The sequence below is a fragment of the Vigna unguiculata genome, chromosome 6, assembly GCF_037176805.1.
Source record: "Vigna unguiculata cultivar grain cowpea cultivar isolate G323 ecotype 2 chromosome 6, ASM3717680v1, whole genome shotgun sequence".
NCBI classification, from domain to species: domain Eukaryota; kingdom Viridiplantae; phylum Streptophyta; class Magnoliopsida; order Fabales; family Fabaceae; genus Vigna; species Vigna unguiculata.
In genome coordinates this window covers 38,170,476-38,186,317 of record NC_140797.1, presented here as the reverse complement: position 1 = coordinate 38,186,317, position 15,842 = coordinate 38,170,476, and the positions used below count along the sequence as shown (strand labels likewise).

The 15,842-nt window shown below is 32.8% G+C and overlaps 3 protein-coding genes and 1 non-coding gene across 5 annotated transcripts; all 4 read left to right on the top strand.

Moving 5' to 3' along the window:
• The first annotated feature begins 181 nt into the window (after positions 1–181).
• LOC114188848 (Phospholipid/glycerol acyltransferase family protein) lies at positions 182–4,240 on the top strand. Its single transcript, XM_028077506.2, has 7 exons — positions 182–1,007; positions 1,149–1,267; positions 1,356–1,421; positions 1,513–1,710; positions 2,111–2,229; positions 3,092–3,197; positions 3,378–4,240. Exons 1-7 carry the CDS (start codon positions 767–769, stop codon positions 3,933–3,935), a joined length of 1,407 nt encoding a protein of 468 aa, XP_027933307.1. The 5' UTR covers positions 182–766; the 3' UTR covers positions 3,936–4,240.
• Positions 4,241–5,082: 842 nt separating this feature from the next.
• On the top strand, positions 5,083–8,616 carry CPA (Subunits of heterodimeric actin filament capping protein Capz superfamily). The gene is made up of 10 exons (XM_028074615.2): positions 5,083–5,320; positions 5,440–5,555; positions 5,717–5,806; positions 6,262–6,326; positions 6,833–6,994; positions 7,129–7,207; positions 7,294–7,371; positions 7,614–7,688; positions 7,778–7,813; positions 8,198–8,616. Exons 1-10 carry the CDS (start codon positions 5,212–5,214, stop codon positions 8,303–8,305), a joined length of 918 nt encoding a protein of 305 aa, XP_027930416.1. The 5' UTR covers positions 5,083–5,211; the 3' UTR covers positions 8,306–8,616.
• Positions 8,617–10,706: 2,090 nt separating this feature from the next.
• On the top strand, positions 10,707–15,514 carry LOC114187458 (uncharacterized). 2 transcript variants are annotated; one of them, XM_028075719.2, is made up of 6 exons: positions 10,707–10,841; positions 14,297–14,418; positions 14,531–14,669; positions 14,749–14,859; positions 14,938–15,031; positions 15,213–15,514. In XM_028075719.2, the coding sequence occupies exons 2-6, from the start codon at positions 14,354–14,356 to the stop codon at positions 15,377–15,379; spliced, it is 576 nt and encodes a 191-aa protein (XP_027931520.1). In that variant the 5' UTR covers positions 10,707–10,841; positions 14,297–14,353; the 3' UTR covers positions 15,380–15,514. The 2 variants fall into 2 exon arrangements, with proteins under 2 accessions (XP_027931520.1, XP_027931521.1); XM_028075720.2 differs by lacking the exon at positions 10,707–10,841 and having other exon boundaries at positions 14,508–14,669.
• LOC114189330 (small nucleolar RNA snoR127) lies at positions 13,204–13,389 on the top strand. Its single transcript, XR_003605634.1, has one exon. It is a non-coding gene; the product is annotated as a small nucleolar RNA snoR127 (small nucleolar RNA).
• Positions 15,515–15,842: the final 328 nt, after the last annotated feature.

Sequence of the window (15,842 nt, the reverse complement as noted above, 5' to 3'; positions counted from 1 at the left end):
ATTTATGATTTTTTTTTTCTTTTTATAACTATTATTTTTAGTTTATGCAGAAATTTGTCTTGTTTTATTTTTCTAAATGTTTAATACATAGAGACATGTCTGTTTCGATTCCAAATCCGTTCATTTAATTTTCTCATATAATCTTCTATTACTTTTTTTTTTGTTCTTATTGACTTGAGTAACATGTACAAGTGAATTTTTTTGGCCAAATGGCTGATCAAAGTCCTAAGAGAGGAATCTCATTTCTGGTAAGAAGAATGTTTAAATATCTTTATTACAAATTTAGTGCCACATGACAAAAACAAATTATGAAATGAAAAGAAAGAAAGAAACGGATTAAGAAATTCTCTTGATTTTTTTTTTTAATTTAGCCAAACAAAATATTAATCCAAGCCGAAACATAAGATTCTAAGTTCTATCTGACAAATGTGGTACTATAACTTAGAAGAAATATCCCTGGTGCGGGTCCCTTCCTAATGAAAAAGCTATACTTGTCATGCCTTGGAGTGGGTCATCCCTATCCAATCAATTACCAAATTAATTTATAAATATAAATATGTAATAAATAAAATATAAATAAACTTGTACAACGAAGGAGAGAGCTTAGTGGATACCCTAGTCAATAAGCGGTGTTAGAAATTGCTCCATCCCATTGTTTTCTCCTTCTACACTAACGATTTGTTACTTCAACTGTGCCACTAACTGAACGCCCCCATTCTTCGGAAACTCAATTCTTCTCTTCTTCTCTCTTCCATTTCGTTTATCGATGCCTATCCCCCGTCTCGATCGCGGTGATGTTTGGAAGAGCAAGGCGCGATCTCTGCAGTTACAGCTCAGAGACCGATTCCGAGTGGCCGTCGACCGCCATTGGCGCCGCCGCCATAACCACCCATTCATTCCAGCTGCCGACGTCTACTTCTCCTCCACTATTCAACGTTGGCTTACCAGATTTCGTGATTTCCGGAGAGAATCGTTGCCTTCGTCCACCTCTTTCTATCGCAAACGAGGTGCCTGGTTAATTAACGCTCTTACAATCAATCTGTACATATATTTTCTCGAATATTGTGTTGGTTTCAAATTAAATATACGATAGGTGCTATTTGCTAGTTTTTTCACTGGATGTTTTTTCTTTTCCTGTGTATTTAAAGTTACTAGGGATTTCAGTTCGGAAGAGGATTCCACTCTTGTTCGTATGATGCAAGCAGTTGCCGTTCCTGTTATTGGAAATGTTTGCCATGTGTTTATGAACGGGTTAAACCGTGTGCAGGTATGATATTCTACATATATTTCTTGTTTGGTTTACCATATCTTGCATTCTGATTTATGATGGAACTGTTTTATGTGTGGAAGAACAGGTGTATGGTTTAGAAAAACTGCACTCCGCCTTGCTGCATAGACCTCAGGGTAAACCTCTTCTTACGGTACGTGCTCGTCTAAGCTGTGGAACTGGAGTCTATGTTTGTTTGGGTTTAATTATTTGGTGAGGCTTTGCTTTTGTCCTTTTGTTTTCAGGTCAGCAATCATGTTGCTTCCATGGATGATCCGCTTGTTATTGCTTCTCTTCTTCCTCCTAGTGTTCTTTTGGATGCTAGGAATCTTAGATGGACGCTTTGTGCAAGTGATAGGTGTTTTAAAAACCCAGTTACTTCTGCGTTTTTTCGATCTGTCAAAGTCTTGCCAGTTTCTAGGGGTGATGGGATTTATCAGGAGGTATTGATCTAACAGACATAAGCTAAAAGCCTTTTACATTGTTTGTAATATTGGTGAATGATTCTCATGAACTTTTGTCATCCAATTTGAGGTTTTTGAGTCTATGATAATAGCTAAACTCTGGTGAAGATCTCAGTGTTCTTTGTTTTTACCTTTTTATTACTGTTCTATGACTTGATTGAGTTATTAAATTTATCTTCATGTTTTTTTTCTTCTGTTAACAATTTCATAAGTTCTTCGTGTACTTCCTATTGTAGGGCTGTTATTTTTGTAATTAATAGAGTATATCTTATTTGTATTTATCTTTTCTTATCCTTCATTTGTCTCTTGCTTCCCCCTTGCCTCTCTGAACTGAAGCTTCTATAGTTAGGGATGATTGCAATTACTTTCTTCTTTGTAGGGAATGGACTTGGCCCTTTCAAAATTGAACAATGGTAGCTGGGTCCACATATTCCCAGAAGGCAGCCGCTCCCGGGATGGTGGAAAAACCATGAGCTCTTCCAAGAGAGGTGTTGGGAGGTAAGAATGTTGCTTAGTAGTTTGCAGTAAGTTTTACTTGTTTCTTGTAATGCAGACCGGTTTTTGCTTACACTTTATTTGTCTCATAGCAATATTATTTTCTGGTTATTTAATATATTACGATTTAAATTATTAATTAAAGAAATGGTTGGTTCTCAAGAAAATTTTCACAATCTATTTTTCTATATATTCTTATAGAAGTTAGGAACGTAGATAAGTTCTAAAAAAGTTGTGTATTACCATTAGTGCCAAAAATTATTGTTATTGACTCAAATGACATTTTGACCAAATGAAGTCGAATGTAAACTAAAATTTACTGAACTGTCATATTCTAAATTATAGTTCTGGAGTGTTGATAAGGATGTATAATTTGCTAGTTTTCTTCTTTAAAGATTTAATGATGTTATTCAGGCTTATGACTTATTTATTTTATTTATGTAAGCACGATCTTTTAAACTCTGATGTATTGATATCATTAATATAAAATATGATTTTTTAGGTTATGTTCTCATGATTTCAGGCCATGTATTTGTCTGTGGCTTCATAGAATGTCTTAGTCAAGGTTCAAAGATACTTTTTTATATTTATGTGTGCTGTAGTCGTAATATAATGGTAATTTACCACCAATGATTTGCCATGGTCCATAATAACTGAATTATTAATTTCTAAATTAGCATGTTATGTTATATTTGGAGACTATGTTTCATATTTGTACCATTATTTCTTTTGTTTTTAGTAACCTTGTTCATGTGCATGGGGTCAATACTGTACTTTCATCTACTAAATTTCGCTTCTCTCTATTTCTGCTAATTTTTAATTTATTAGTGTAAAACATGCTCTTGACTTAAACTTCCACCATCAGGTTGGTCCTGGATGGAGATAGGACGCCCCTTGTTGTCCCATTTGTACATACAGGGATGCAGGAGATCATGCCTATAGGTGCTAACTTTCCCAGAATAGGCAAAATTGTACGTATTCTTGATTCATTTCTTAGAATATTTAATCCTCGGATGAAGATGTTCGATTACAGAATCTAGATTCTGCATGGCCTAGCATATATTTTTATTGATGGGATTAATTTTAGTTGTTCTTTATTTTTCAGTTTAAATTTCATACTCTGATCAGTATGGCATGGTTGGATTCTCTAGGTTACAGTGCTCATAGGTGATCCGATCAATTTTGATGATATACTTGAACTTGACATGGAGAAAGGCTTGGATGTGCCAAGAGGACGACTGTATGATGCAATAGCATCTAGAATTGGCGATCGGTTGCATGAACTGAAGGCCCAGGTTGACACTTTAGCCGAACAGGAAATGCAACTACAAGATCACTCTTCACGCAGCACTGAACGAACCTCTGAAATATTACAGCAGGTTGATTGGGAATTATTTGGAGCGGATAGCTTCATGTCTGAAGATGATTCCAAACAGAGACAAGAAACAGTTTCCCTCCCAGTTGTTGGTGTTTCTCGGCCTCAACAATCTAATGATGGCGATCAGAGTTGGAGAGCCGGATTCTCATACAGAATGCGTGGTTATACTGATCAGATGGAGCTTGTGTCATTCGCTGCCAGAGGCATATTTATGAATTACGAAACGAAGAACAATGCCGGCTGTACTAGTAGAGAGGTAGGCCCCTTAAAGGCATGGAAGCAGTTTTTGGAAGCAAATCTATTACGCCAGTGGAATTACGTCCATCACTGAAAGTTCATATCAGTGTGTAAATTCAAATCATCGGGTTCCGATTCAAATAATCGAGATTTTGTTAGACAAGCAGTTAAACGTAGTTAAATTGCTGAGAATTTGTAACTTAAATAGCTTTTATTTATTCGTATAGTTTATTATAATTTTGAGGGCGGAATTGCATTGTGGCAAGGCGTCCTGAAGATAGAACTGTAAAAGCCCGTTCACACTATCTTTTTGAAAAACTATAGGAGGCACCGAGTAGGGCAAAAATAAAATTTGTGTGATATACAGTTATTGTCTGATGTATATTATTATTTAGAAAATACATTTTAGCAAGTAGCAGTTTTGATTTTCTAAAAGTACATTCCCAGTTTAAAAAAGAGCATGCAAATATCTCGCGTATATGCATCGCACTTTCGTTAATTAAGTTTTGTAAATATTTTCAGCGGCTAGTATATAATGCTTTCACTTCTCACCTCAACATGGAAGTAATTAATCTAACTCAAATAGTCATATATGTACACATAAGATCGCAAATATTTTAAATTTGATCTTAATAATCTATTTTAATTGAATGATTGAAATTTATTCCTATATTTACTGACTGAATGCAAACTTTTTGTTAGATAGCTCAGTTCTATGAAAGAAAGCTTACTTCTTTAAAGCAAGAACATAACGTGCAGTTTTTATGTTGGCTTATGATAGAAGTTTTATCATTTAGAGACGAAAATATTTAGAATTTTGAAGAAGTTGCTAGTATTTGTGTAAAAATAGTATATCTAGTGTATTTTGTTTTCAATTGATGCATTTAATAATGAAAGTTTTAAAAACAGTTGCCATTACCGACATTATTTAAAACCTATTCCTTCAAAAATCACAATAACCGGTTTGTCTAGTAGTTAATGGTAGTACTGCGAATTGGGGAACAGGAATATGGTTAGGTGCTTTGAGCTTTTTTAGCAAGGTAATGTAATGTATGATGTTGAGAGAGCGTGATTGTGGAGCAAAATGATTTGAGCCGAAACCGGGAGCTATGGCCTATGCGATGAACTTTACAGATCACACACTAGCTCCACACATTACACAACGATGTATTAAGTATGATTATTAGACGAGGTTGGGCCCATTATGTTTTGAATTGTGGAGCCCACCACCCTGATTGGCGAAGAACTCTTCTCTTCTCTCCTATATCATTCAGAAAAAGACGAGACCACGACACAATGAGATCTTCATTTCATTTCGCATTTCATTTTAAATAAAAAAAAAAATCGCGTTTTCTCCTCTGAACCCAGACATGGCCGAAGAAGAAGAAGATTCGGAGCTCAGCGATAAGCACAAAGTCGAAATCGCCAAATGGTTCCTCCTCAACTCTCCTCCTGGGGAAATCAAATACGTTGCCAAAGGTTCTTCTTCTTCTTCTTCTTCTTCTTCTTCTTCTTCTTCTTCTTCTTCCTTTTTTCCCTTTCTTTTTCTATCTATCTATTGTTCCACAATTCGATTAATTCACGAATCCTTTCTGCAGATGTCAAATCCATTCTGAACAACGACGATTTGTACAATGAGGCCGCTTCCGAGGCTTTTCCCTTTTACAACAAATCCCACTTGATTTCCATTCAAATGGCCAATCGTAGCGGAGACGTAACTCTCTCTCTCCCTCTCTCTCTCTCTCTCATTCACTCACTCACTCTCACTTAACAACTTATTTTCCTAGGGTTTCCTCGTTAATTTTTGTTTACTTTTTAGTTCGTTTAGTGGATTTTATTTTCGAATTTCTTGTGGGACTTCTCACGTTCTTGCAGGTACTGGTTACTTCGTTTGGTGAACTTGATGGTGATGCATTTCTTGAACCTAGAACTGCTCAAGTAGCAATTGTTGACCATGTTAAACAAGTAAGTACCAAGTACCATAATTTCTTACATACTATTTCAGGAGCTATTTTTGAGTTTTAATATCCGTGCTTCGCTTAACTTTTGGTTTCTTTTTTAAGGAAAGGAATGTGAAGACTGCACATTTGTTATGCTCACTAGTTTTAATTTCTTTAGTTCAGCTTTAGTGGTAATGAAAGTGGTACAAGTTAATGTTTAGATTTACTTTAGTCTGGATCTTCATGCATTGATCTCAACTTTAGTATATCAATGTATAAAGTGAAGCATTATAAGGTTCAACTCTATGCTTTTTAAACTTGCTTCCTGGAACATGTGTTTTAGCTTTGAAAGTGGGAGTAAGCAAATCATGAAAAATTTTGCTACTTTAACTATCTGTGACTTTTGCGATAAGTAGGTTAAAGTGCAGTAGTTCTAAGCTGTGTGCTTGCTGTCTTATGATAGTATGCTTAATGTCACAGGTTTGTACAGATGTGAGACCTGCCACAGACGAAGAACTTGCAACTCCATATGTCGAAGAATTTCGGTAATTCTCTGATTTTCTTCGTGGTTGAAGTATTTAATGTTTGATAATCTAATGTTCCTTTACCAGAGCGAGCTTCAAAATCTATTCAGAGGCAGAACATACTGATTCATGTTAAATTTCATTGAATTTTTTCTCCTTTCAAATAAATTAATCTCTGTTGCTTCAATGCATATTATTCCTCGACTTTTACCTGCCCAAACTTGTTTACAGTAGATTGCTCTGGAAATATCTTCTTCGAATATGCTAATTCGTAATCCACTTAGATTTGTGGTTTCCTTGGAGCTGTTTTATTGGGAAGGTGTACTGTATTTTAGTTGGCAAGTAGATTCAATACTGATTTTGGTTAATATCCGGCTATTTATTCTTTTAAATAAAAAAAATTATATTGTTGATGTTTGAGGACGTGAAATAGTGATTCAACCCTTTAATAGAGTAAATTGAATACCACATTTTTATATCTTTGTTGTTGTACATTGTTTGCATTTAACGGTATTTGTTTTCTGCAGATGCAATCTGGACATTGAATTACTTAAATATGTTGAAGAAGCCTATCCAAAAGGTGTCTGCTCTGTTTACTGCATAAATGGGAAAGATGTAGAGGCTCCAGGTTCTAATTTTGAGCTTGCTGTGGTGATTTCTGCTGCTAGGCACAGCCCCCAGAATTTCTGGTTCGTGAAATAAGTTGACTGAAATTCCAACTATTTTTTTTATTGATACTTTGTTCCATACTAGTTCCAAATAAGAACATTGATACATTAATAATGTCAATATACTTTGTTTTTTCTTTGGCTTTTGTTCATAGCAACGGGAGTTGGTCTTCAGTATGGAATATTGAGTTCAAATATGATCAACAAGCAGTGGAAGTAAAGGGTAAAATGCAGGTAATATTGTATAGATATTTATGCATTAATTTTGAATGGTATGGTGCAAGGCTCTTAAGACTTGATTATTTTTAACCCATTTTCAGGTGGGTGCCCATTATTTTGAGGAAGGAAATGTGCAGTTAGATGCGAAGCACGAATGCAAAGATACAATTCTTTTTCAGGTTACCAAAAATCAGCATTAGACATTTTATTTTTATTAGGTGTGGATGCACTGCCCAAGTCTTTCCATAGTTATTTTCCGATAAATGTACTTGTATTCTACAAGCCAAAGAATATTTTAGTAAATGTATGCATAAAATGATGAGGTTGAGACAGAAACTGATTGTTAGAAAGGAAACATTTATCTAATTATGTTTCTGTTAAAGCTTATCTATTAATATTTTATTATTTGATTTTATTTTAGACCCCCGAAGAATGTGCAGTTGCCATAACAACCATTATTCGTCATCATGAAGCAGAGTACTTTGCTTCTCTTGAGGTTCTGATTTTGTTTGTTGTCGCTAGGGTCTTTCATTCTTTCTATCTTAATAATGTGCACATGGTTTTCTAATGACCATAACTTGACAGGCATCATATCTAAACCTTTCTGATTCGACGTTCAAGGTAACCCCTGTTATGTCATACTGCATATTTTTAATCTAAGCTTCAGATGTGGCATTTCTGTGAAGTCTGTGGTGATTTTTGATTCTCATTAAACCAATATCATGTACCTAATATTTCTCATTAAGTTGCTTTTTTTGCATTAAGTTTGCATTTCTCAATAATCCGTGTCATGACCGAGACCGAACACCTTTAAGTTCCTTTTTCTTTTATCCTTCTTCTGACCGAATTAAGTATTTTATGTAATTGATATTATATAATTTATATGATTAATCCGAACTACCTGGGTGTATGAGTGAAAGAGGTAATAAAAAGGACAAGCTATATGTGATACCTTTCTTACGCATATCTATTGAATTTGAAGGCTATTCATTATATTATTTGCAGGATCTTCGGCGAAAGCTTCCTGTGACCCGCACCTTATTTCCATGGAATAATACTTTGCAATTTAGCTTGACGAGAGACATATCAAAAGAACTTGGCATTGGAAAGTAAATACACACAGTCACACAGAACTTATAGAAGTTTGTGTTTTTACTTGAACTCGGTGGGACAAGTTCTTCATATATTCACTGCACCTCGTATCATCAAGTCAATCATTCTTTAGATTGACGTTCTTTATATTCACTCATTTGCTTCATGAAGCTTCATCCTTTGTCTGAGTGAGTATCTTCCGCTGATGTACTGTAGTTCATTGTAATTCTTTTTTGACATTATTTGTATAGCAGAAGAGTTTGTCTTGTTTCTGTCCATCATACCTAAGAACATTCTGATTGCAGTTCAAAATATTGCAAGTTGGTTTACTACTCGCTATGGTTGTTATTTAATTTTATTATTTTTTGTTGTTATAAAGAGAAGGTGAATGCATGTGTTTTCAGTAGGAGTTGATAAAATTAGTTAGATGAGACTAAATAAAATATAAAACAGTGATCTAATCGAAACTGAACCCGTTTAGGCCATGCCAATATTTTAACTGTCATCTACATTTATCATTATTTTAAGTGTATTTTAAAGTTTTTATTATAATTTATAAAATTAATTGTTTTAAAGTTGGATATAACTTTTTAAACATCGAATTTTTAACCAAGAATAGAGACTTGTTTAATACAGAATTGTTTTAAGTAAATCAAATATTTGTAAAATTCATTTAAGGTAAAGTTTAATTGGATTAGATGTATTTTATCTTAGTTATTGTTTGGTTAGACTATTAAGTTCCTCGTCAAAAATTCAACATAGTGTGTCGTATTGCAGAAATTTGAATTTGTAATAAAGATAAGTTATAATAGGTATGAATGAGAATATAAAAACAGAAAAAAACAAATATTTATGAATTGTTTTGACTGGCAGTTCTATTAATTATGCTTTCTAATGCCAATCTCAATCTAAACATTCACTATTCTTTTAATTATGTTAATGAACAACAATTTTCTAAATCAGAATATGCTAAAGTATTATAAAATATATTATTACATTTAGAAATTATTATACATTGATGCAATTTAAATCGATTTTATTTCCTACTTAGTTTGAAATGCTAATATGTTATATCATGATATGATATGGTTATATATATTGTACATATTTTAAAATTTATGTTAAATTTATGTTAATATTAATATATTTCAGGTTCTTGAAATAGTACTTATGATTCGATGATTAAGCAATGTACAGTTAGAAATTATTTTCTTTTTACCTTTTTAATTATAGTTTGAAATATTTTAATTCGATTAAACTTTATAAAGATTCATTTATACTAAAATAATTTTGTGCTATGGTGACATCATGTTTATCTGATATCACATGTATCTGATACACTTATTTTAAAAATAATAAGATATAATATATGTATATAAAAAGTGTGTGAAAATTTAAAAACTATGATAAATATATAATTATTATCGTTTCAATCTAAGTTAAAATTATATGTATGAAATATTGTGAAAATAAAAAAGTTTAAGTTATTGTTATTATAAAATATCATTACAATAAATATTCGTTTAAGTCCGTATCTCGTTTAAATTTGTATTGAAAAAAATAAAATTTTTGAATCAATAATGCTGTGACTTTATTTTTACAAAAACTCACGTATAGTCATTTGACTTTATATTTGTATATATAGAAAGAAAAAAAAGGTATGTGAATAAAATAAAATAACAAATTTCTTTTATAACATATCTTTTATATTTATGATATATCTTATATATCTCATACTTTTAGAATAATTCCACATTTTCAATACTCATAATATCTCATATTGTAATGATATGATTCTTAATATTCCATAACGTAATATAATTTTTAAAATTTTATAAGCCTGTGTTCCAATTAAGTCTGCATCAAACTCTCAACTCAAAATACGGAAAACAAATGTTTACTATATTTTATAAATTAGATAATTCTTTAATAAATATTTGTACAGTATTCTAAAATATTGAACATGATAATTATCCAGCACAATGACAGAGATACGTAATTTTAATTGAAGTATGGGTTCATATATATATATATATATATATATATATATATATATATAAATGGCTTAAATATACATTTCGTTCTCATTTTTGTCAAAATTATTCAATTTGGTTCCTATTTTCGTTGTGTGGTCAATTTGGTCCTCACTTTTGTAAAATTGTATTCAATCGAGTCCTTTTACCAAATTGACAAAATAACGAAAATAAGAACCAAATTGAATAATTTTGATAAAAATAGGGACCAAATGTATATTTAAGCCTATATAAATTTAGATAATGGTGGTAAGGAAACATTTTTTTAGTATATTTTTAAATGTTTAAAAGGTGACTACTCTATTAATAATAATTTTTAAATTACTTTATGAGTATATACATCAAAGTGCTATAATTATTTTTAAAAACCATTTCTATATTAATTTCATCAATTTGAAGTTTCATTAGAAAATTGTAAATTTTGAATTTCTCTCTCCTAAGTACACTTCTTCAAGCCCTTCAAAGCTTCACTCGCTCCATCCCTGGAAGCTTCGGTAGCTTTGTCTTTGGGTAGTTAGTTTCAGGTTTGTCTTCTTATCTTTTTCATGTCTTTAATATACGACTTGTTAACTCAATTAATGTAGGGTTTGATGATTCAATTTGTTTTTCCTTGATTTGTGTTTTGATTTTATTTCTTTTTAATTTCACTGATTTGCATTTTATCTCTATAATCTAGAATTTGTTTGTTCGATTTTTACCAAATTATCTTGGATTTGCATTTATTTTTGTTTGATTTCAACTGATGTCAAAAATGTAAAATATAAATGTTTTTCATCATATTTTTCCCATATTTTCCCTACTGGTAGACATTATCGCGAACATTAATCAGACTCCTTGTTTGAAATGCATATCTGTGCTGCATAACCACCTTTCAACTTTCGTTATGAGCTGATATCTCCTTTACTTGAGTTATTCAAACCTCGTGGACTGTGGAATTATAAGCAATTTCAAAATTAGACTAAATAGTTAGTAATGATGTAGATGAAGTAGAGATGATGGCATGTGTGCAATTTTAGAAGGAAAAAATTAGGGCAGCATGCAAGGGAAGATTTAATCTGACTGCACGGTACATGTATATAGCTATATACGAGATGATTGACGATGTTAGCTTGTTAGGTCTCCTCCCTACTAAGGGATATGTATAGATGAGGGAGACTAGCATGTATGTAAGTATGTATATTGAGCAATAAGACAAGGTTGCAGGGTTGACGATTTGAACCTTTGTTCATGTGTGTCCTTCGATTTGTTGTGTTGATAACTAGTAATGGTGGCAGCACCACTGGATAAATTTTTTGATAAAAAGAAGCCAAATGTGTGTAATCCAGCCGCTACTGTATGTTGAAAACAGCCAAGTGAGTCGGCCTCAAATAGGTGTTCTTAGTTAAAATGGTTAGAGAAATTGTTACAGGTCTTGTTAGTTAGCAGAGGTAAGATATTAATAGAAGAAGCAGATGTTAGTAAATTTTAAATTGGTCAATTAGTTTTGGGTGAGAGAATCATATTGAATAAATTTAGTACATTTTGTCACTTGCAAAATTGGCAATTGGCAATAGTGAATTTGAACATTGACAACCAGAACTTGAGATTTTCTTCAGTTAGCTTAACAATCTTGGGTCACTATCCCTCCATTCTTTCATTGTATTTCCTTTCTTTACCAGCTAAGCTAGTCAGTTTTTTTCTGTCAATCATAAAACAGAAGACCAAAAAACTAATGGTAAACATAAAATACCCTTTAGAATTTGATGTTGTGTTGTCATGCTATGCAATGGGTTGATTAGCTCTATTGCATGGATTCAATTGATAATATTCCGTCCATTCTAAACTCTAACAAAGGTTTTTTCTTTTCTGAAAATAATTTCTCGTTGACAAAATTCCAATCAGGTCACTGTCTTTAATAAAAATGATAAAGATATGTCTAATTAATTGGATCATAATTATCATTATTCTAATTGATAAAACAAAAAATAAGGAAAGTTTCTAATTAATATAATCATAAATTATCCTAATAAAGAAATAATACCAAGGATCCGAAATCATGAATTCTGATTTGCAAGTTTTGTCAAGATAGGGAAATACAGAGAAACAATATAAGTTAAAAACAGTTCAAGATTTAAATAAAAATATGGTAATCCTAGTTAATGGTCCAAATGAAATTCCTATCAAAGTTTGATGTGAAAAAATATTTCATGTAAGGCACCAAGGATTTTCGTTGTTTACCTGCATTACCAGATATAGATGTTGCATCCCAATTGTTTATTATATAATTGCTCCCTTAGTATTTGTTGTTAGTAGGATATTAAGTTTTTTTGTAGAAGCTATCAGAAGATTCTAGGGTCATAACCCACAGGTTCCAGAATCAGAACCTGGACTTGCTATCAACATGAAAAGGATTAATCTAAATAAGAGAAGATTTTATTCAATTGGTTGATTTGAAAGAATACATCAACCTCTATATACAGAGAATTCTAACTCTAAAGTATTGATTACAAGGAGATATCTAGAATCTTGTGAGAGCTTCTAACTCACATTTAATATCCTACTAACAACAATAGTTTTTCTAATGATTCACATACGGCTTTTCATCAGTGTAGTAAAAAACGTGCTTCTTGGCATCTGATTCAAGCTACTTTTTGGGTTTTGCTTCTGATGTTGGAATCTGTTCCGACAAAGTAGCATGTATCTTACATTTAAACTTGGAAAAGCTCATAGATTTAATTTTTTATTGTTTTCTTTTGATCCAGCTTGCATTTCATAGACATATTTGCTTTTGAAAACGTTAAAATCGGAATGGATGGTGAATGACAATTCATTTCATATCTTTAACCATATGTGATCAGTTGGTATATAGTAGTAATTAATGAAATCTATTGGCTTTTCTCTCTGGCTCTGGAATGATGTGAATTAGCCAAATCATACATTCATGTGCTCCATGTGGGAACAAACATTGTTTCCAAAGCTTGCTCTCACTGTAAAACTAAGCGTGCAATCAAGCTTTGGTTGATGTTGATAGACCTCATGTTGTAGTGCATTTCCCTGATGATATACCAGGAGATTGGTTGTTTCCTGACCAGAACTGCAACAGTTTAGTTTCTCCAGAGTAGGGAAAGACAGTGGCCAAGTTTAATATATAAGTTTATTCTAGTCCTGCGTCATTGTCTTTTATTGCGTAGCATCGTTGTTTTCCATGATTCAACCAATGGAGAAAAAGTAAGGCAGGTGCATATGCTTGTGAGTCCTTTGATAACACCCTGAGTTTTGAAGAGGGAACTTTGTTTCGGGAAAGAGTATGCCTGAACCTGTAGGCTAATTAGATTGGATTGGACTTTGTCTAGTAACAGCTTATTTTTTACATTTTAAATATGCAACTGATCTGGTGTCACTTTTGAAGGAGTTAGAGTTGTGCTTATGTTTGGTAGACAAAATAGACATGAAGAAGGGACAATGACGTGATAATCATGTTGGCGGATCTTTTCTTTAAAATTAGAGATGCAAGGGTCCATTCTGAAAACTATTTTCATTTTAGGAATTGTTAGTGATCCAACTGTGAAGATGGAACGAGAGTTAGGGGCGAAGAAGGGGAATAATGAGAGGGAGATAAAGCGGAAAAAATGGCATGATTTTGAAAATTGCCTCTAGTGATGCTGCATGGTGCCAATGAAGAAAGGGATTTTTTATAGGGAGGGATTGTGCACCTTGTATGAATCTTCGGGCTCTTAATTGTGGAGCATGGTCCACCTTAGAATCCATCTAAAACTAAATACATTTGTGAAACGCAATAACAATATGAATATTTGACGTTTTAATACTTTCTCCCCTAGCTTTTTCATTAAAGTCAGCTTCAATTGTATGTTCTTTTATCCTTTGAAATGCCCCTTTTTATCTGATGATAGGTGGTGCGGTTTATAAAGAGTCTGTTGCAATATTAAATTCTACCAAGTTTGAATGGTTCAATGTGTACTAAAATACTAATCCTCTGCAGGCTTGAGTTGAAGATCTAGGTGTTTCGTTATCAATCCCTTGCATTTGCATGTGAAATATGCTTATTCTGCTTGGCATTCTTCTCATCATCGTGAATGGCCCAACTCCCTGCTTTGGGAATAAGTGAGTGTATAAAAGTCCTTATTTATAATTCACCTTAATTGTTTGGTCTCCTCATATCAGAATTCTTCTTGTTATTAACTTAGTTATAGTGCTCAACTGTTTTCTGTGGTAGCGTTGAGGACAAAATTTTGAAAGTTGGAGAAGAGCTGTGGAAAGAAACTATGCCATTACAAGGTGGCTCTTGCTTTTATCAATTACAGGGCCTGAAACCTCAAACGTGGTATGAAGTGAAGATATCATATCCAGCTTCTGTATGTATATTATGTCTTCCTTTAGTTCTTTGCAGAGGATCTTTCCTCTGGAAACTGACACTAAATAAAAAAACACCAGATACCTGCTAGCTTTTCCATACAACTGAAGAGAAACAGGTCGGATGTGATGCTGAACAATAACAGGAGATTGCTCAACACTGAAAAGCTAATTTTTAAGAACAACAATCAGGTCCAATATTAGTATCAAGCCTTATACTCAAAAGTTTCTGAAAAGTTTATATATGCTTATGTTATTGACGTTATTCAGGAGGAATTCCAGCTAGTATTAGTAACTGTTGAGCCAGAAGGGTTTCCTGCAAAACAGCATGTGCCGGAGAGGCAATTTATTATCTACAATATAGGTAACTTTTTTGCATAGTATGTTAATAATTGATCTTATTGTGACTTCCTATGCTTCATTACAAGTTTTTATCCTAAGTTTATCTGATATTTTTTAGATTATTGCAACAGAATCCACTCCAGTATTACGACCATTTTCATTATTTGCTAATATTCTGTATTTTCTTCTATTGATGGGGGCAGTATGTGATGAACTATTATTTGGCTTACCCCACGAAGCATGGTGGGTAGTGGCACTGGCTGTACTTGGTCTTGGAATTGCATTCATCGTGCCTTCTTTTCTTCCATTGTATTTGCTACCAAAGAACCAAGTCCCAGGGACAAACGATCATGTCTCCAAAACTTCTTGATCTGCATACGGTGTGTTGTTTGCTTTGACAGTAGAATTTTGAAAGCCACCTTTGGCTGCAAATTTTCCATGTTTTCTAAATCATGATTTATCAACCATTGTTTTTTATGTGTCTAAATGCAAGAGAACTTTGGAATTTGTTGCCTCCACTACATTTATACTGTTCTCTTAGAAACCTGCTATAATTGATGTTTGGCTTTGCTAAACAGATAGGCGCATAAAATAAGTTTCAATTTACTTATCAACTATTTAAAACAAACATAATCACAACAAAATGATTTTGTACGGAAATTAACAGTAGTCGGGCTAGAACCCTTCTTAGCTATATGGTATCTGAAATTCTGAATGCAATTTTCGGCTGCTTAGTGAAGGTAACAATGTACTTATAGAGACATTATCAAATGGGTTGTCCTTATGTACTTATAAATATAATACAGTAAATTATGACCTGGAAATGTAAGACA

Coding starts and splice junctions, on each gene's coding strand:
- LOC114188848 (XM_028077506.2), top strand. CDS start 767: ATGCCTATCCCCCGTCTCGATCGCGGTGATGTTTGGAAGAGCAAGGCG. Junction 1,422..1,512: donor AGGGTAAACCTCTTCTTACG/GTACGTGCTCGT, acceptor TTTTGTTTTCAG/GTCAGCAATCATGTTGCTTC. Junction 3,198..3,377: donor TTCCCAGAATAGGCAAAATT/GTACGTATTCTT, acceptor TGGATTCTCTAG/GTTACAGTGCTCATAGGTGA.
- CPA (XM_028074615.2), top strand. CDS start 5,212: ATGGCCGAAGAAGAAGAAGATTCGGAGCTCAGCGATAAGCACAAAGTC. Junction 5,556..5,716: donor TGGCCAATCGTAGCGGAGAC/GTAACTCTCTCT, acceptor ACGTTCTTGCAG/GTACTGGTTACTTCGTTTGG. Junction 6,995..7,128: donor CACAGCCCCCAGAATTTCTG/GTTCGTGAAATA, acceptor TTTTGTTCATAG/CAACGGGAGTTGGTCTTCAG.
- LOC114187458 (XM_028075719.2), top strand. CDS start 14,354: ATGCTTATTCTGCTTGGCATTCTTCTCATCATCGTGAATGGCCCAACT. Junction 14,419..14,530: donor ACTCCCTGCTTTGGGAATAA/GTGAGTGTATAA, acceptor TTTCTGTGGTAG/CGTTGAGGACAAAATTTTGA. Junction 15,032..15,212: donor ATTTATTATCTACAATATAG/GTAACTTTTTTG, acceptor TGATGGGGGCAG/TATGTGATGAACTATTATTT.